Source organism: Centropristis striata, chromosome 10, assembly GCF_030273125.1.
Source record: "Centropristis striata isolate RG_2023a ecotype Rhode Island chromosome 10, C.striata_1.0, whole genome shotgun sequence".
In the NCBI taxonomy this organism is placed as follows: domain Eukaryota; kingdom Metazoa; phylum Chordata; class Actinopteri; order Perciformes; family Serranidae; genus Centropristis; species Centropristis striata.
The window spans coordinates 11,444,607-11,465,118 of record NC_081526.1 but is presented as its reverse complement, the minus strand read 5'-3'; the positions used below and the strand labels follow the sequence as shown (position 1 = coordinate 11,465,118).

At 38.8% G+C, this 20,512-nt stretch overlaps 2 protein-coding genes across 5 annotated transcripts; one reads left to right on the top strand and one right to left on the bottom strand.

Moving 5' to 3' along the window:
- Window positions 1-749: 749 nt before the first annotated feature.
- LOC131979599 (glutamate-rich protein 6-like) lies at window positions 750-9,611 on the bottom strand. Of its 4 annotated transcripts, none has more exons than XM_059343639.1 (13): window positions 9,268-9,610; window positions 9,115-9,172; window positions 6,587-6,708; window positions 6,402-6,478; window positions 4,961-5,068; window positions 4,684-4,800; window positions 4,355-4,515; window positions 4,072-4,130; window positions 3,813-3,943; window positions 3,623-3,702; window positions 3,341-3,496; window positions 1,382-1,610; window positions 750-1,199 (listed from the first exon to the last, which is right to left on the bottom strand). In XM_059343639.1, the coding sequence occupies exons 1-13, from the start codon at window positions 9,539-9,541 to the stop codon at window positions 963-965; spliced, it is 1,809 nt and encodes a 602-aa protein (XP_059199622.1). In that variant the 5' UTR covers window positions 9,542-9,610; the 3' UTR covers window positions 750-962. The 4 variants fall into 4 exon arrangements, with proteins under 4 accessions (XP_059199622.1, XP_059199623.1, XP_059199625.1 ...); XM_059343640.1 differs by having other exon boundaries at window positions 6,435-6,478; XM_059343642.1 differs by having other exon boundaries at window positions 9,115-9,173; window positions 9,273-9,343.
- A 781-nt stretch (window positions 9,612-10,392) lies between these two features.
- On the top strand, window positions 10,393-14,044 carry LOC131979288 (endothelin receptor type B-like). Its single transcript, XM_059343234.1, has 7 exons — window positions 10,393-10,809; window positions 10,958-11,070; window positions 11,259-11,463; window positions 11,775-11,915; window positions 12,016-12,149; window positions 12,232-12,340; window positions 13,874-14,044. Exons 1-7 carry the CDS (start codon window positions 10,393-10,395, stop codon window positions 14,042-14,044), a joined length of 1,290 nt encoding a protein of 429 aa, XP_059199217.1.
- Window positions 14,045-20,512: the final 6,468 nt, after the last annotated feature.

The window sequence follows — 20,512 nt, the reverse complement described above, 5'->3', positions numbered from 1 at the left end:
AATTAACAGTCTTCCAGTGGACCATATATATAGAAACTAGATAATGGAAATCATTACAGTATTCTGCAATTGACTAATATACTAGTTATAGTAGATGAAAAGAATGTTCCAAGGAGCCACAAGTGAATTGGAAATTCATCGAAATGATGATCAGACTGATCTTTCTAAACCTACATGTGGATGTGCTGCTTCTTTATGTCGTGCACTGCAGTAGCCTTTTGATATGCATTAGTATGGTGATTGAAAAGCCCATGTGATGAACACCATGATGTATTCAGTTCTGATAAGGGATGCTATAATACAGTGTCGCCCTGAGAATTTTTTTTATAGAGAAATCTTGTGTATGCGCACCAAAAGCAATAACTGAATTGCAGGCACTTTAATATGTTGCTGTAGTAAATTAATATTGCGTTAAGAAATAATAACTGAACATCTACTAAAAAACTTTTTTCTTATGGGACCCAAAGGAAGCGTTTCGTTTTGTGTTCGCTTATAAAGGAGAAAAACGTTTCTGTAAAACTTGTGTTTTTCTATTTGGAAAACCAAGGACAAGGGCTGGCTGCAGTAATAAGTCAGGTGTTGGAAATATTGCTTTGGTTTCCTGTAATGTTAAAGGTCATCTTTCAATTCTGTGGTGTAGCTTTTCTTTCTTTTTTTTTAATTTTTATTAATAAAAGTGACATGACATCTGGTGAAATTAATTTGTTCCAGGTGATCTTTAAATACTGTATTTAAGGCAGAAACACATAAAACCTGAGCTTCTTCTCTGCGTGTTTTTGTCTTTCCAGAGTCACTGATCCAATCCACCATAAATCTTTTTCTATAAACCTCGAGCTTTACAGTCTGAATGAAACACTGAATGACTATAAGCACCAGATCCTCAAAAGGTTTTAAATAATAAGGCTATAAACTGTAACACAGCCATAAATGATATCAGCTCTTGCCAATTCTGTATTTCTTTCTTAATTTACATGGGCCTTTATCTTCTCGGGTGACTTCTCCTTTTCCATTTCTCTGCTAAGCCGCTGCTTCTGGGCAGTGAAACGGTAATGTGGCTTAATGTTGCTCAGGCTTGCAGAGTGGCGCGACATGCAGGTCTGCATCTGGTCGAGCAGAGAGTAAATCTCTGACCTCTTCATTTGGGCATATCTCTCCAGAACATCTTGCCTTGGCTTGTCACAGCTCTCTGGATAAATGTGCTGAATTAAAAGAAGGAAAAGAACAAGTGGTCCCAAAACAACAAAAGAAAAAAACGAGTGCACATAATTCAAATCATTAATGAATACTGTTATTTGCTGCACACAGTTTTGGCATGTAGGCTCCCACATTTTTCATGTGTGAGACAGATAGAAACAAAGAGGGTGTGTTTATCATTACCTACCTCAAGCTTTGAGCCCACATTGAAGTGCACATTGTTTTGCTGATGTGCAAACTTGATGTACATGCGTTCTTGTGAGTGTATGCACACACTGATGTGTGGGCCTAGGGCTAAGGTCAGAGGCTTGAAGGGAAGGTTATGTACATTCGGGTCACGATACAACCAATTCCAGCGTCTGTTCAAAGCTCCCATCTCACTGAAGCAGAGACCTCCAACAGGGGTCAGATTCAACCTTCAGACAGACCACAGAGATTAGAAACAGACAGATGCTGACCTGTAGCATGAGGGCAACAGGTTAATAAAAAAGGAGCTCTTGACAAAAAGTAATTTAAGAAAAAAGTGAGGGATCAACCATTACAACCATACAAGATACAGTTTAGACACGCTTATTTAAGAAGTAAGATTAGAACATCAACACCTCACCATTTGTCTTATCAATATACTAGCAGCTAGCAGCCAGTTAGCTTTGCTAGCATAAAGACTGGTAACTGGCAGGCGGCAACCTCCGGTTCTGAGCAGGGAGGCTCCAGTAGGGGGTGCTAAGTGTGGCTGCAAAAACATTCATTTCAATGCAAAATGAGAAAACTTCTCACTTGATTTATTACCTCAGATTTTTTTTAGGACAACTCTACAGTGTCAATTGCTAGTTAAAAAACTTATTCAAGACAATTTGATGTTGATAGTTCAAATACTGGCCTCATTTAGAAGAAAATAGGTGATAAAGAATGGTATGATTTGGGGCGTGGCTACCTTTTGATTGACAGGTGGATAACAAAGCAAGCCGTCATGCGACAATGCGAATAAAGTTATATATCACATTATATTAATAGAAAAAGGACGTTTACCGCTTTGGTTTCATAACTTTGAATCCTTTCACATTGTACTTTCACTTAATGACAGTTTATTTGAATGTTTTGTTCATTAAAATGCCTTGTTCAGCGTTTGGTTGGACTAACAGACACTCCAAAGAGTCGCTGTTCATTTTTCTGAGGCGTGTAGTCAATGTCGTCAGACCCCTCTTGCTCCTCCACTGTCCACATAAAGTCTGCTCCCCGTATCGGAAACAAGATGGCGACAAGTGTAACGCTGAACTCGATGCTTCCAACGGGCAGTCCACAAACCAATGGGTGATGTCACGATCACTACGTCCATTATTTATATACAGTCTATGGTAACAGGTGAAACAGCTAGCATTCTGTCTAAAAGTGACAAAATACATTCCAGCACCTCTAAAGTTTAATAATTAACACATTTTATCCAGTTTGAATAATCCATAAAATAAAAACAACATGCTATGTTATGACTTTTTCTTTGTTATTACAACAACTGTTTTTTTCTTTTCAATACAACAAAGATTCGTTCAAAAAGTCATTAATCTTAAAATATTGAGTCAAATAGCAGTATTCATTTGAGTTAACTCCATTGTCTTTGTTGTCTTGACATAACATTCTTTCCCAGCATGGACACTCAAGTATTAAGGTTGAAACAAGTCTGGTTTTACAGTGTAGTCACTTCTGGATCTAAACTAGAGACTTCAAAATGTTAGTCCACAAACTAATGGGAGACATCAAAGTGACTGTCCATTTCTTTTATACATTATCATTATTATGGCTTTTTATATGGAGTTAGGTGCTAAGACTCTGGCTGTTCTTTGTCTGGCAGCAGTAATACTGGTTACATGTTTCTGTATGAATCCAACAAACAACTATCAAAGTGTTAGTATGCTACCTTCAGACAAAGCTGGCAACCAGTTTCCCCTTGTTTCCAGTCCTTATGCTAGGCTAAGCTAACAGGCTGGCTGTAGTTTCTGTGCAGAGACTGGTATCAATCTTCTCATCAGTCTCTCCGCCAGTTCGCAAATAGGCTTAAGAATTTTTCCCAAAATGTGGAACAGTTCCTTTTTGGTTTCATCGTGGTTGGTTTAAATGCTTATAATAGCAGTTATTATGGAGTAACAATTACCACATCGTTCCATTGGGATGATAGCATGTGCTGTGGCCTCTATTTGTGAAAATGCCTTTGATGCTGGGCGCTGCGTCCTTGTCGTCCAAGATTATGTAAGTGAAGTCAGCAGCTTCTGCAGAGGATATTATCATGGCTGCATTCCCAGAAGGATAACTTTGTCTATTAAGGATCATTAACACTGTGCAAACGTTTCATCAAAGGGAGCAAATATGCACACTCTCATTAAATACTTTGACCTAGTCCTTGATCTTCCACTTTGTGCACTACTTAAGAGGATACAAAACATTACCTGTTCCATCGGGGCATAAAGTAAGAAAACATTCACCACTTTTGTAGAACTTCTTCAGTACGTCCTTGGGCTGTGGAGTAAATAGTTAGCTTTGTATTACATATTTGGTACACTGATGATGAAAGTATTGTGGATGAGGAGTTGCCCAGCAGTGTCATTATGAAAACATACAGTACATACCTTTTGATTACCATCTGTCTCTTCTTGTAAAGTGAACATGTCAGTAGTATTTTTGATGTCTTTCTGAGGGTTGATGCAGGGAATTTCTTTTGACAGCCTGTATGAGGTTGTATTTTTTATCTCAATGTGACCTTAGCAGAAAAAGAAGAATATACATGTATTGATATTTTGTCAGTGAAAAGTATAGAAGATTGCACGCTTCGCATCTTCATCATTTGTCATAATTTGTCTGGACTAAAGCCCCAGGTTGCATACGTACTCAAGTCTTTGTTTAAGTTGTCTTTTGTAGGTTTTCTCTGGAGTTGCAAAAGTCTCAACCTAAATGTACAACACAATGCCAAAAGCTGAAGGGCATAAGAATCAAATTTAGATGCCACCTTATACTTCAAACAAAAAGGGAAATAGAGCTCTTTTATGGCCTGCAATATAATACAATCAATATGCAACACAATACAGATTCATACATGTTCTTGGCAGCCTTCCACAAAATCCTACAGACATAAAATAAATGCAGAAGGAAGCAGGGCATGTATGTTACTCACCTCTCCTTTGCCTGCTCTTTAGCAACTTTCCTCTCCTCCTCGCTCATCATGGGGGCACCCGGGTTCACATCAATCTTCCTATCTGACTCCTTCTGTGCCAGCTTCTCTTTCTCTGCCATTATAAGCTCTCTCATTTGTTTAGCTTTCTCACAACAGAAGAGCTGAATAAAAGAAAATTTACATCAATATACATTTATTTTTCCCTTGCAGCACTCCTCCCCTCTGAACCACCACAAATGGAAATGATTTTGTCAAGGTTAGCTGAACAGTCATTATCTCTAATGAATTTATTTTCAATATCTCATTGGAGCTAAACAAGCTGCACTCACCCTCTGAAAGTCTGTTGCATTTTCCAACAGTTCACTGTGTACGAAGGGTTGAAAGAGCTGCTTACAATAGTCACACTGAGCAAGAAGCACATCCTGTTTAGATGCAACCTCTGGAACCTACAGTGCAGCAAAAAACAGACTCACTCACAATCACCTCTCCGCCTCTGATATTATAGCCTCCACTCGCTGCTATTACTGTGGGAAAATGAAAAAGGCCATCACTGTCATTTCCAGGCACTATGGGCTATATAGAGATACAGAACTAAGTCGACGGTACCTTTTCAACATGAGCGGTTTGTTTTGGCTCCCGCTTGTGTGCTATAAGACGAGGCAGGCCCACACAATGTATATCATGCTCCATCTGTATCTTTTCATCCTCTGGCTCCTGATGGGAATACAAAAAAAAACAAGATTTCTATAGATTAATGTATGCAAGCTACATGTAACCTAAACCTATCCTTGCAAATTTGTCTCGAAGGATTTACAAACAAATACAGACACATTTGTGATTTTGGCAATGGTAGCAGTGATAGTCAGGATGGAAGTCGCTCTTGTTACTCTTGTAAAATAATTTTTTTTTTGGTGTACTTTTACCAAGGATGGAAACTTTTCAATTTAGTTTGGAATGAGATCGTTGAATTCCATCAAATTTTTCATTGGTCAGGGTCACAAAAGTAACTAAAAGCTTAAATAATAATAAATAACTTAAATTTTGACACGGTAATAGTGGAGGTCCTTCTTAAAAGGATGGGACTGAAATTTTTTTTCAATGAATGTTCAAGTATGAGGAAATTGTCAAATGTTATACTGTAGAATGAGCTAAGTTTGACTCATTCTTTTAAAAAAATTGTCTCCTGTAAAAAATATCTTTGGATTGTACAGGTCATTGTCTGGGTCATCCTGAACAAGATTACATTGTTAATTTCACCAAACCTCTGAAGGAGACCATTTATTTATTTAACCAATAAGAGTTTTTAAATGAGGACATTTTCAGTGGGTTACAACATCACTTAAGCTGTCCTTCATTTTACAGCATTCAACAATAGACTATACAGTCATAGTCAGGAACATTTTCAGTAAAAAAATCAACAACATTGTGCTTCTCAGCAAACCTATTGTAGAAACATTCATTTATTCATTCATTCATTATCCTTAACAGCTTATCCGCACTTGGGTTGTGGGGGGCTGGAGCTGATCCCAGCTGACATTGGGAGAGAGGCGGGTACACCCTGGACAGGTCGCCAGACTATCACAGGGCTGACACATAGAGACGGACAACCATTCATGCTCTCATACACACCGACGGAAAATAAAGAGTCACCAATTAAACCTAAGCTGCATGTTTTTGGCCTGTGGAAGGAAGCCGGAGAGAACTGAAAATACTGAAATGCTCATGGTGGCTTCTGTGTTCACTGAGGAACTTCTGTCTTCACTGAGGTGTGTTTTTGACAATAATCCCTGATTGCAGAGCCTGAGAGGCGCTCATCACGCTGGTTGTACTGCTACAGAGCGGCACATGACATCTGTCACATCTCTGTGTTGTCTGCTTTGTTGTTATTCTGCTGTTGATTCTATAAGAAGTGTCAGGCTATTTTATTTATGAAGCCCAATAATGTTTTTTACACCTGCCATGGTGTCCGTAGACTTTTTTACTTTGCATGGTATAAACAAAATTGACTTTATCTGACTATATATATAACACACCACAAGCAAGTTACCTCTGAAGAATGAGTGCCGGTGTCCATGCTTACCACCTCTGCCTGCAACAACTGGGGATCTTCGATTTCCTTTTGAACTGCACGTGAGAGAAATAATTGGGAATTTGACAGATGTCTAAGTCATGAGAGGCAAGAGGGGGCAGGAACAGGTGACCCTTCGCACCCGAACTGATGACATGGCTTACCTTGACAGCTGAAAGAGAGGCTCTGCTCCACCCACTCCCAATCTGTCTGGGTCTGAGCGTTCACCAAAGTAATGAATCTTCCATCCAGTGCGAGTACCTCCATGAACTCTGGTGAGACCGGACTGCGCAGGAGGACAGAGACAGGAGACAAAAAATTACAGCAATGCTCTACCAGAACGACTCTATTCATCTTGGAGCTACAGTAATTGACTTTTATCCTCTTGGGGGAAGAGGAGCCCCTCAACAAGCTCCAAACAGACACATCTGAGGTATTATCATCTCATAAAGTTGTTTCGGAAGTCACCTCTTTCAATTTCAGCAGACATGGAGCAACATTTGTAACAATTTGAAGTAATGTTTCTGATCACCTGATTATTGTAAGTCCAGTATTAACTTTACTTTCAGCTCTACTTTGCTCTTGCTCAACTCTTAAGAAAATATATTTGTGTTTGGCTGTTGCATCTCTTCATCAGCTATATCAGTGTTCCATTTGGTGCCGGGTACAGAATTTTATTGAAACAGCTGCCGGCTGTGCAAAAAGTATATAACTAGGAAAGAGACTAAAGTTGAATCACATTTGGTGGAGCACCAAGGCTTCATTGTAGTCCTGATATAAATTGCTGGCCTATACAGTATATATATTTTTTCGACTGTGAATGCATGGCCCACTCTACTCTGCCTCTGATTTGCTTACCTTAATCATTCTCATTTTTCATGTTTAAACCTAATCTACCCAAGCTGCGAAGGCAACAAACACGAGCCATGCCTTTGCTGTAGTAGGAAAAACTAAGTGACATGTTCTGGATATATGCTAAAATGTCAATTCTACCAAGCAACTTCAAGGACATTCTGCCCAGGTATCAACATAGACAATTTGAACCATGTTACAAATTGACGTTTGATGAAAAAAATAAGTATCAGCAATATTCTACTTCACTTCAATCACTTCAATCACCTTATAACTAAAAAGATGTAACCCTTACGATGTAATCCAACCCCCACCTTAAACCTTTATAGCTCACTAGCTGCTCACTTAAGTGTTGATGCCTGTGCAGTATGTGGCTTCAGGGAGCACTACACATAAATCAGTTAGCATTGGTGGTGCTTTGTTTGTTATTTTGCAGACTGAAAAGCCTTTCAACCACTTTGACCAGCAAAATGTCATTATATGACTATGAAAAAACAGTAAAGACCAAAGGTCAAGCATCACAAACTGATTTCCCATTCATTTTACAGCAAATCAATTGAAAAAGTAAATAAATGCAGTGAATAAATAGAAATACACAATTAATCCTTGTGGTTAAATATATAGAGATTGTATCCCAAATCGAACACATCTGCAATGCCGCACTTTCCGTTGTTTTCACGGTCATTTTGAATAAAATCGCCACCATCAATGCAGGTATAATTGATTTATACATATTTAACAATCTACATGTGAAATTTAATTTATGTACATGGAGATTGTCTACTTACAATACCAAAGAAACTGATGAGAGAAAGCAAAAAGAATGTTTGGGCGACACTCAGGCGACGATCTTAAAAATACATCTGTATATTTACTGTACTGTATTTTATTGTGAAGGACAGAAGTACAGTCTGGGTGTGTTGATAAAGATGGTTGATAACAGTGATATTTATTTGGCTCACCCAGAAACATCAAATTTCCCCCGAAAAACTCAGCAGCCCGCGTTGTTTTACAGCGAGGAGATCCAAGTGTCTGATATTGGATACAGTTAGCTCACGGCTAATTCACCAGCGTTAGCGTACTTTTGCCGACTCTGGTAAACCCGAGCCTAACGTACACGGTGAAAACAATATACGGTTCGAAAGATAAGAAGTTACACTTTTGTTTCACATCATTTAATTAATTGGAAGCAAAACATGATCATGTATATTAGTAGCGTAACTGTATCCCAAATCGGACACTGTTAGGCTAAGATTCTATCAAAATTTCACATTAATTACTAAAGTACTACTTTACTGCTGTAAAACAATGGGGGCTGCTGAGTTTTTCTGGAGGAAATGGATGCTTCTAGGTAAGCCACATAAATATCACCGTTATCAACCATCATTATCGACACACCCGGACCGTATTTCTGTCCTTCACAATAAAATACAGTTCAGTAAAAAATATGTTCTTTTAAGATCGTCGTGTGAGCGTCGTCCAAGCGTTCTTACTGCTTTCTCTCCACAAAGTTACTTTGGTATTGTAATTAGACATTTAAACTCCATGTACATAAATTAAATTTCACATGTAGATTGTTGAATATATACAAATCAACTATACCTACACTTGTGGTGGCGATCTTATTCAAAATGCCCTCGAAAACACCGGAAATATCTGATTTGGGATACAGTAACGAACGGTGTCCGATTTGGGATACAGTGTTTATAGTTAATATGAAATGATTTTTGATAGAATCTTAGCCAAACGCTGTCCGATTTGCGATACAATTACGCTAAATCTTAGTGGCATAATTATAGGACTTTGAGTCACACTTCTGTAAATAAAAAATGTTCCTTACAATTTCTCTTGTAAAGGCGATGTAGCATCGATGAGGCATCCTGGTTCTCTCAAGTGGCCTATATGAGAAAGATAATAATGTAACGTTAGCGTACACAGACGGCCTCACTGAACAATTGTCATAGTATTTCTACATCCAACTAAACTAACTCACTTTCCATAATCGGTTGTTCTTGTGGAAGAATGCCAGCATCTAGTTTCCCAAGGTCATTTGCCACAGGCGGAGCACACATTTGAGTGTGCAAAAGTGTGCCGGAGCAGTTGTCGGTTATGATGTTAACAATGGGATCTTTCTGGTCGTCACATGTCTCATACTCCTCCAGGCTCTTCAGGTTGTCATAAAGCTGTCGAGGGGAGAAGTCACCTTCTTTAGGACTCTCGGGAGATGCCGAGGCAGATTCTCTCTGGTAGGACGGAGAGTGACTCATGTTATAAGAAAAATCATATGTCAACTGAAGCAAAATCTCTGGAGGACTCTCTCTGAATATTGCATAGTTCCATTTGTATCCTTTTTTGTTACTGTTCAAATGCAGTTGCCCGGCAGTAGTTCTGCATCAAACTCATGTACGTTCAAAATGTCATATAGTTCCAGAAGACAGTTTTCCTGTTCCCATTACATTTACTAATGATGACTTCTAAGTTTAGCGGAAGAGACTTTGTGGCTTCAAGCTAAAAAAAGAATCCTCTCTTCACTAACGTAGACATTTTGCTACATTTGAATATTGTGTGGAAGTTTTCTGTCAAAGAATATAACGGCCAGAGTGTGAAACAACTGTAACATAATATCCCTACTGAAGCCTATAAAATGATCTCACTCTGATAACAGACAGTACACTTCAATGCCATCCTTTCATCGAGGATGATGCATCAAGGGAAGTAATTACAGTCACTACTGACAGATCGATGACTAAAGCTGACAACAATACCTTAGTCTATAAAACCCTCATTTCCCTCCTGGGTTCTAACTTTTGCAGCAGGCGGCCCAACAAAGTAGTAGTGCAGCAGTCCCTTGTGATTTTGTAGGTATTACAGAGACTCGTCGTGCCTGTACATCTAAAGGTAAGCTGGCATGATTCAGTGTATCAAATTGTATCAGTGCTGTTTATTTATTTTTGACTTTTGATTTGTGAATTAAATTAATCCTTTACCTCACCTAAATGCTTTGATGCAAATCTCAAGGCTGAGATGCTGTGCTAATTATTTTCCCTCTCATTTTTTATTCCAGTGCTGGCAATAAAAAAACAAAACATTTCAGGGCCTTTTGAGGAAATCATCAACAATGTGGGCCGTTGCTCTTGTTCTTTGTTTGGGAAATATTCTCATCGGAGGTGAAGCCAGTGATCAGCATTCAGAACCCTTCCCTGTAATTGAACCTTCTGAAACGGCCTCCCCTGGTCTTTTAATACTGGAAAAACAGAAACCCAACAGCTCGATTCATCCACCCCAAGTAGCAGGACCAAAAACACCACACCCTCCTATGTGCCTTGAGTCAGCTGGAATCCGAGGCGCCTTCAAATATGTCAATACTGTGGTCTCTGTTGTTGTTTTTGCTGTCGGAATAGTGGGAAATACAGCCCTGCTGAAAATCATATATGTAAACAAATGCATGAGAAGTGGGCCGAACATTCTCATCGCCAGTCTTGCCGTCGGGGATCTAATCCACATTGTGATAGACATTCCAATCAACGCATACAGGGTGAGTTATTCACCTCTCGCTGTGTTACAATTACTATGAGAAAACAATGTTCTCCTGCTCTTTTTATCCATTTTCTTCAATCTCACCTTGAATTGATTGTGGGTGTTGCTTTACGCTGAAAATGTTTTTTTTTTTCCTTTTTCTCCAGCTCATGGCAGAAGATTGGCCATTTGGTTTGGTGCTGTGCAAACTCGTCCCCTTCATACAGAAAACCTCTGTTGGAATCACTGTGTTGAGCTTGTGTGCTCTAAGTGTTGACAGGTAAGGAGATAAGCACCACTGTCCTGTGCTCTACAAGAAAACAGTGTTCGCCTGCTACTATCTCTATGTCATCAAGCAGACAGATTTGTTTAGCATTAGCCCTTGAAGTGTTCTTTAACTGAAAAATGTAATATTGTTAGAGACAAAAAGTCCCCCAAGCCATAACATTTTCCCATTGATTTTCACAGATACCGAGCTGTAGTATCCTGGAATCGAATCAAAGGCATCGGGGTTCCAGTGTGGACAGCAATCGAAATAACTCTGATATGGGTTATTTCTATCCTGCTGGCTGTGCCTGAAGTTGTCGGCTTTGATATGATAACAATGGACTTTAAAGACAAGCATCTGAGAATATGTCTGCTTCATCCCATGCAAAACACACCATTCATGCAGGTAATATAATAGTCTCCAGCCAATGCAACAGGATAAAACAAACAGATCAACACGTGTTTGATTTGTCTTTTTACATCCGACATGCAGCAACATTTACAAGTGTCGACAGGGAATGAAACGAATAATGGCTCTAATATTATATCTCATAACTTCATCCCACAGATGCCTACACATTCTTATAGATGTCCTTGTAAACCTGTATATGTGTGTCTCAGATATTGTTTTATGCATGCTGTAACGTAGCAACCGCAGATCATCATGTCATCCGCAGCACCGACTGACTGTGGGCTTCTGTCACCTTTAATCAACAGTTTTATAAATCAGTAAAGGACTGGTGGCTCTTTGGCTTCTACTTTTGCATGCCGCTGGCTTGGACCGCCGTCTTCTACGCTCTCATGACCAGGAAAATGCTGAAGAATACTGAGAATACGTTAAGCGACCACACAAAGCAGGTTATTACTTTAAAGCACAACTTTTATTTTTCTTTTGCACATTACTCATAGTTTTTGCATAACAACAACTTTAATATTGATCTTATCTTTCCCTTTTTAGAGACGAGAAGTTGCAAAAACAGTCTTCTGCCTGGTGATTGTGTTTGCACTTTGTTGGTTGCCTCTGTATCTGAGCAGAATCTTGAAATTAACCATGTATGATGAGAAAGATCCTAAAAGGTGTCAGCTACTGAGGTGGGCATGAACAATTTAGTTCCTTTTTTTCCCATGCTCTTTTGTCTAATTAATAACTAATATGCATCCTTGTTTTTTTCAGTGCCTTTCTGGTCATGGACTATTTTGGCATTAATATGGCAGCACTCAACTCCTGCATCAACCCGATCGCGTTGTACATAGTCAGCATGAGATTTAAAAAATGTTTCAAGGTAAGATATACAGTCATTATCTTTTTATTGCTATAGTATGTAGGGCACTTTTCACTTTTAGACAAATCTAGTGGGGTGGGTGGGGGGGTGGTAGCATTGTGAACCACATTGGATGAGCTATCATATGTGTCATCAAGGACATATGGAGTCATGTCTGTAAAATGGCCAGACTGGAGCAAGCAATGACCCGAGGGGGTAATAAGTGAAAATGGTCTGGAAAAACATCGTCAGTAGAAAAAAAAAAAAAAAACAGACACTTGGCAATCTACCAGACAGTTTGTCACTGAATCAGAGTGATGTGTTGTGAAGAAGAAAACATGGCTTCAAGGCAATTTCCAAGGAAAATTTCTTTAAAAGCCTTTATTGTATTACTAGCTCAGAAGGACATGTCTAAAACATACTTTGATTTGTTTTGGCTGTCATCGGGTGTGTGCGCACCACGATGCATGAAGGATTACTCTCCCTCTGCAGTAATGCTTTTTATATCACTTTTATTTTTTTATATTTTATGTGTTTTTCCTTTTAATGAATCTCCCTTTTCTTTAATTAAAAGACAATCCAACTTGAGAAGCTTTCAACAAATGTTTTTCTACACAGAGACATAAAACAGAACTGCTTTCTATTTTATATTATGCCCCCTCTGTATTCTGTACCGAGGCAGAAAAGACTTTTACTGTGGCTCGTTATTGCATTAAGCAATACAGGCGTCTCATGAGAGGCTGTGGTATGTTGAGATTATATCACAGGGGGTAATTGTCCCTCCAAAATGGTCATCAAGTAATGCAATATAAAAGATATAGGAACATTCCAAGTTCTTTTAAAATAAATCAGAGCCTATTGTTCCATGTAACAAACACTACTCATTACCTTTTCTTTAAGTAGCTCTGCATACTGTTTGGTATTTATTCAAACCACACAGAGGTAAACCAGGAGTAGGCACCATTTAGTATCCAATATCCAGTTCTTATAATACATCCATCCGTTTTAGGTATCTGATTTATATGAGTTTAGCTCTCGGTTTAAATTATTTAAACTACCTGTTTTATATGATTTTAGCTATTGTTTTTATATGATTTGAGCTATGTGATTTAAATTATTTCAGCTATCTGTTTTCTATGATTTAAGCTATCTGTTTTATATGATTTCAGCTATCTGTTTTATATGGGTTTTAAGTATTGGTTTTATATGATTTAAGTTATCTGTTTTCTTTGATTTACAATGTCGGTTTTATATGATTCATAGCGATCTGTTTAATATACTTTAAGCTGTCTGTTTCATATGATTTAAGCTGTCTGTTTTATATGATTTAAGCTATCTGTTTCATAAAAACATACAACCAGACAAGACTTGACTGAATTCCACTCAGATAATATTGCGGTAACTCCATACACACATAAACTTTTTAATGTGCCGTTTTTTCCACATGAAGCTGATGACAAATGTTGGTTGTTTTCTGACCAAATGTCTTTCTGTGTGTGTACGTGTGTGCCTGTGTGTGTGTGTGTGTGTGTGTGTGTGTGTGTGGTCCTTCAGGCATGTCTGTGCAGTAGGTGTCTACCTTTTCAAGCTGTTACCCATGACGAGGTGCAGTCTGTTTTGAAGTCCAGAACGCAGGATCAAGCCTCAGAGCAGAGCTGCAACATCAAAGCTCAGCAGCCGACTTCCACACCTCTACCTGAGCAGGAGAACACCTTACTGTGTTAACAAAACCCAGTGAAAATACTTTGTGAGTTTTTTCGTAATTTGTATTAAATATATAATGTTTATGTGGTTATCAAAGAGGCTACCAAAAGGACTCTTTCTGTAGCAATTCAACCTCGACGTGCCGTCCTAATAACATAAAATACCTTGTGAATAACATGCAGCGCCTGTCTTTTGTACTGCTGTCGTCAGTTGAACATCTGCTTTGGTATGAGCAACCTGGAGTCAGACTGTTCAGACTATTTGCCCTCGGGGCTTGACTCACTCCCAACCATTACATCAGATTTTACCTAGTACCTATCCTGTATCATGCATCACAGTTCTCAAATCACTGTTTTGGGCACGATGCTAACCTGGCAGCCATCAACAGAAATCTCGTCACGGCTTGCCGCCTGCATATGTATTATTTTGATTCTTTTTCTGGATTCTGGAAAGACACTGTGCTGTGCTGTAGGAAATCAAAACAGGGGAATTCAGAATTATTACGGTGGGTTTTATGGGGTACGGTGTATTATTAGCACATAAATGTGTGTTTTCATCTCTGTTGAGTTTCCCCCGTAGACAAAGAGTTTATAGTGTCGCTGTCGTTCTTGAACCTCGAGAAACATATCAAATTGGTGCCACAAGTAGATTCTGTCTCTGCCGCTGAATGACTGATTGATGGTGGCCTATTTTTAATGCATTGTTAAATGTGTAATGCATGGAGACACTTTATAAAAGACCTGAGAGTGGGGAAGAAGGAAAACGAAGATGACAGAATGAGGTCAGGAGGAGAGAGGGATGGGAGGGGGGGTGTAGAGATGAGCACCTGATAGGTCTTCCTGTCACAGGACAAGGCAAGCACAAATAGAGCGCTGTTCTCCCAGCTAATGCTGTATCAGTCGGCAAAACTGTCTTGATGCTGTGCGCTGTAACGCCTATTAAAAGTTTATCCTGTCTAAGTAAAGAGCGCAACCCTCGACTGTTTGAAGATTCAGTTGTTTGTTTGAATAAAAGCCTGTGAATACTTGTGATGCTTGAAAAAGACGTGCTATAAGGATGTGACCTGGGGTTATTTTCTAATTAAACCTTCAAGTAAGGAACTGCGTATGGATCAAATTAAACTTTCATCCTGTCGTACTTTCTGTTATCTTCAAGCACATATGGCATAAATACACGTGCATGAAAATGCTTTATTTAAACCTTACATCATTCAAGCACTTTACTCTTTTCTTTTTTTCAATTTTATTTTTAACAAATAGTTTTACTGAGTTTTCTGTAAGTGGTAATAAATGTATCATTAAAACATTTACCCATTTCATTGCCCCATCTTTTTACCCCAATATACACACAAACATATTTAGCAAACACTACCAACACTCCATCTTCAGTTCACGTAAAAATACAATTTTGTCTATTGAGATAACTGTCGCTCTATTTTCTGTATATTGTTTACAAGTTAGTCCCATATTCTGTCAAATTTAATTGGTTGTCCTTTTCTGGGGTGCAATATGACAGTAGTTTTCTCCACCAGTGTTTTACTGAGACTGTCCTCCACCAAATAAACAGCTTCAGGTGTCATTTGTACAGCAGCTTAAAATTACCTCTATAGGGCAGCACAGGAATGAGTTTTTAAACCGGAAAGTAAGTTAGCATTTTAGCGCCCTTACGTCTATCTTCTTTAACTCAGTGAGGACTTTGAATGGGTTTTTGGTTAGAGTCTGAAATAAGATGTGGTTAACACAAGCTTCAGAGATGTTCACATTTTGTTGTATGACATAAAATACGTTAGTAATTACCCCCACTTGTGAATTTTTGAGTTTTTACGTGTCCTTAAAAAGGCGGTTGCTAACAAGTAGCTAAATGAGACTACAGTGGCTGTCTGGGACATTAAACGTCATCACACCGGACACAGACAGGAACTCTCTTACTAGTCCGCCCTATAGCTTAGTGGTGTTTTTCAGTGCTCTTGCAAACTCTGGTACATTGTATATTAGGTTAATAAACAATTGTTAGGCTAGAGTTTCTCTAGCTTGTCAAAAATGGCTGTTAGCTTGTCGGAGACTGTCTGAAGCTAACGGTAGTGACGTTCAAGTGATGGACCAAGGTGTAGTTCACTATAGCATAACGTTAGCTTTTTACTTCTGTCGGCTGCATTTACGCTGCAAACATCATAAAAGTGGTGTCCATTTGTGAAGATTATACTGCTGAACAAAACGTGGAATCATCATAAACGTGTGTTTGCCACAGAACTTATTTTCTGCAGTGATCCAAAATCCAATGCAAAAATCCCATAGGCTGATTCTCAATAGACACCAATGGCAATGCTAACTTCTGGGTTGGCTCTGTATTTATGCCTGTAGTTAGCACCACCTTTTAGTAGCTGTAGTAATGTATTTTGAAGTGATGTATGTAACTGAGATACATTATAATCTTACTTTCTAGAGTTGTCTGTTTATTTTACTTTTTTAACCATCTTCTGTCATCTTTCTGCTATTCATGTACTTTTTTTCGATTCACAACCTTAACAATGCGTTTAGTCTGCTGCGTTAAGTTATGAGGACATGTGGATCTTACATTGGAACTTGGATTTCTAGTTAATATAAATTTTCATTATTAATAGTATCACATTTTTTTACTGGTATTAAACTTTTTGTGCATTTATACGACTCCCAATAAAGATATTCAGGGATCCAGTGTAATTACTTTCTGTAGAATATCTGACCTGTGTTTCAAAATAATGAAATTCAAGTCCTCATTATCAGAGTTACACCTTTGGTATTTAGGAGATATATTGGGGCTGAACTGATGAAGCCTGCAGTACATGAGCTTTAATACACAAGATGAAATATGTTTAATTCTATGAGTCTATGTTCATCTTAACCAGATTTGTTCTGCATATATTTATATCCAACATCTTTTCCCATTTATGTTTATGCTGTGCAGAGTTAAGCTTAATTTCGCTGCTCATAGCATAATATACTTTTGGTATTAATCCCTTTTGTAAGAAGTGAAATCATCGAATGTATCATTATGGCAGAGATCCTCTCGTTCTTTAACTCCTTTTTTTTCAACTGTTAGTATTATATATTCATTTATTTTTCAATTTAGGATTTTGATACATACAGTTAACTTTAGATTATTAAATAATACAATGTATGATGTGCCATCTGTGCCTTATGACATGACTTTTTGATATCAGTGCCATTGTACAAAGTGTTTGTTGCTCTAATAGCTCTTGGCACATCAAATAGAGAGCACAAGGAAACGCTGGTTCCACATCACATCACATCAAACCAGCAGGCTGCCATCTTTATGTACCTAATCGATTATCCGTGCTTTCCTCCACGTACAAACACTAGATTGAGCAAACGACAGTTGGAATCAGGTTTATGTTTGCTATTATGACAGATTAGAAAGAATCAATGTAATCCTTTCAAATGTAAGTGTGTGCATCTATCGTAGCCCTCAAAACTGTGTGTGTGTATATATATATATATAGCCCTAAATCCAATTATTTTAAAGTTATACTGTAAAGACAAATTTGAGCCATCTGAGTTGCAATGTGTTTGTGATTAGAGGTGCCAAAAATATGTTTCAAGAGAACAGAGAGTAACATGCGTGCTTTCCAGCCCACACAGTCATATTTCCTGCTGCGCTACACATTCATGCACCTCTCTGTTCTGACATAAGAGAGACGGTGTCTCTGTGTCTCTCAGGCTTTGACTGTTGGATGCAACAGTGTTGGACAGGATATGGCAGTTCAATATGCTCATTTGCGCTGAAGCCAATTTGCACAGTTTTTGATCTAGCAAAACATGGTCCACATTTTTTTGGGTGTTTATGTATATGTATGTACATATTTTGGAATCTGGCTTTTTGCTTCTCCCATTTCTTCTTATTTGGGGGATTTTTTAGACTTTTTTTCTATCATATTAAATCCGTATGGCACTTCAGATTGTTTTTAATTATTACTCGTACAGTTAAGTAACTAATAAAGAAAAATCCAAGGTTTTACAAACAGTAGCAGCACACTTCATCATCCGCTTCTGCTATTTTGAGTCAAATGCTGTCAAATGCTCCGGTGTCTTTACTTAATGTAAATGCCAGCTACTTAATCAACAAATGTAGTGCTATCATGTCTGCAGCAGTAAAAGCACACAACTGCCTGATGACACTGACACAATCACGCTCCGGTATGCAGAGAAGAGTGACGTCAGTGTCAACATCAGCCAGAGAGCGGGTGTCTGAGACCTTCTTTAGTAATCTCTGTACACACAAGGCTCAGATAGGCCTCCCCACGGTGCTGCCCAGACTCCCCAGACTGTGGATTTAATTAAACAGTGTGAAATTAATTAATCAGTGGGGTGGCAGGTAAAAGGACTTCTCACTGGAACTGCTCACACAACCAAGACAAGCATTTCATGTGCGCTGACAGTTATTAATTTGCTGTATGTTTTATTATAGCGTTTCTATATAGAGATGCTGAAATTCTAGGAGATTAAAAAGCTTGGCATGGGAAAAAAGTCATGCAAATTATCAAAATAACAGCTCCCGAAAATCAAAGTGTAAACCTGTGTTTGATCTGTTCTATCAATTAATTAAAAATTTCAGTTCTGTATAATAATGTGGTGCAAATTAGATGGAAATGAGATAAAATATTCATTTAGTTATCTGGGGAATCTGCCTGGAGGGCTTTTTAGTCTTCAGTCTGGCTCAAAATGCTGTCCATATGGCAATTATGTACAGTAGTGTTGCAGGAGTATTGGTCTGATGCCTACTGGCAGAGAGGAGCCTGCCTGTGACAAACTGCTGCTAGGATCTGATGTGAGTTGAGGGAGATAATGAGGCTGTTGTAAGCCTTAAGTATAGAGCCTGCCCCCGGGGTGGCATATCTAAGGGCTCAGGCTCCCTCATTGTTGCACGTGCTGCTGAGGATTAAAAACACATTTACTTTTTTCTCATAAACTTTGTCAGTACTTCCCGCAACTCTTTGGACAACTTCTGCTTTCATGTGGCAAGCCTCTCGACATTGCTTTGTGGAGGAGCTGTGTTTTTTTTTATTTTTTTTATGTTTTTGTAGATGTGAAGTCTTGATTTGATTCTGCTTTGAGCTATCTATAGCTCTTTTTAAGCACCCCACCAGAGGACGTGTACGTTCTGGGGTACATCCTACGGTGACTGAAGTTTTGACAAATGCCATATTTCGATAGAGATTCCTTTACTATTGATCCCATCAGGCATGGCGTGGCTTTTCAAATTAAATTTTACAGTCAGGGTAAAAAAAAAAAGAAAGAAAAAAGATATGGGTGAGGAAGCATAATTTACATTGTTGGTTATACAGCATCCTGTGAGAGAGAACCATGCCTGCTGTGTTGTAAAGATAACTGTCCACCTCGTGTGAGGAACTCTTGACATCCACTGCAGGTTGGATTCCTCCACCACACTAACTGTCACATATACAGTGTGCCCCTAAGAAAACAATGGTGCAAATTCCAGGACTGTGTCCAATTTAGACCTACACCACACTACAGGTTTTCTGTTTGAGTGTAACAAGGACACCATGCAACCATGTGCAATACACAGAAAAAAAATCCCTGCAGTGTGTGCAAAGTAATTGAGTCGCTCGGGAGAATTGCTATATTGTTTCATGAGATAGAAAGTGTAATTCAGTGAATGCAGGTAGGTCTATAGACAATATTTACAGTTTTAACTTGGTGAAATAAACAAGACAGACTCCCTTATACAATACCAGCAGGCATTTAATTAACAGCCATTAGGGGCTTGCATACTAAATAGGAGGGTGAGGGAGAGGGAGAAAAAAAAAGAGAGTCGAGGAGACACTCCAGCCAATGGCAAGGAAACTTCACAGAAACCTGCAAATGGCAGGCAGAGTCAGACTACTGGGCAGAGCTGCAAGTGGTCACTCAACCATGGGATTAAAAAGCATTTAAGCCTTGTACCAGGCACCCCCTCCTTCATCCAGCCATGTTATTTCTGGCCATTCAGGAGAAAAGAAAAAGACAAATGTTCAGTGCCTGGGTTGTTATTGTCGGTGCAAAACCGCGGGTTACAGGTTCTTCACAACGCCAGCATCTATAAATGTATTGCAGTGCTTTCTTGCAGAAAAACATAATGAGCTAGCCTAAAAGGGTTTCTGTGTTCTGGTTAAGGTGCAAAATGGACTGTCACTACTGTTTATTTCATTCATGTCTGGATGTAATGGAAAACATGCAATCAAATGTAGGACACGTTTACTAGAGTGGTTCACTTCACACTTCTATTCACACTTCTAATGCCTCATGGGCAACAACAGGCAAATTTATGACAGGCTATTGACGTATTTATAGGCAGCTGTGGTGAGTGCACGGGCTTGATTAGCACAAATCCATGCCACAAAATAAATCAGCAGCTAAGGTATCCCAAATGTATTGTGCTGAGTGTTGGTGCCAAGAGGATGTTGGTGCAAAAGCTTTTGATTCAGTGGTCACC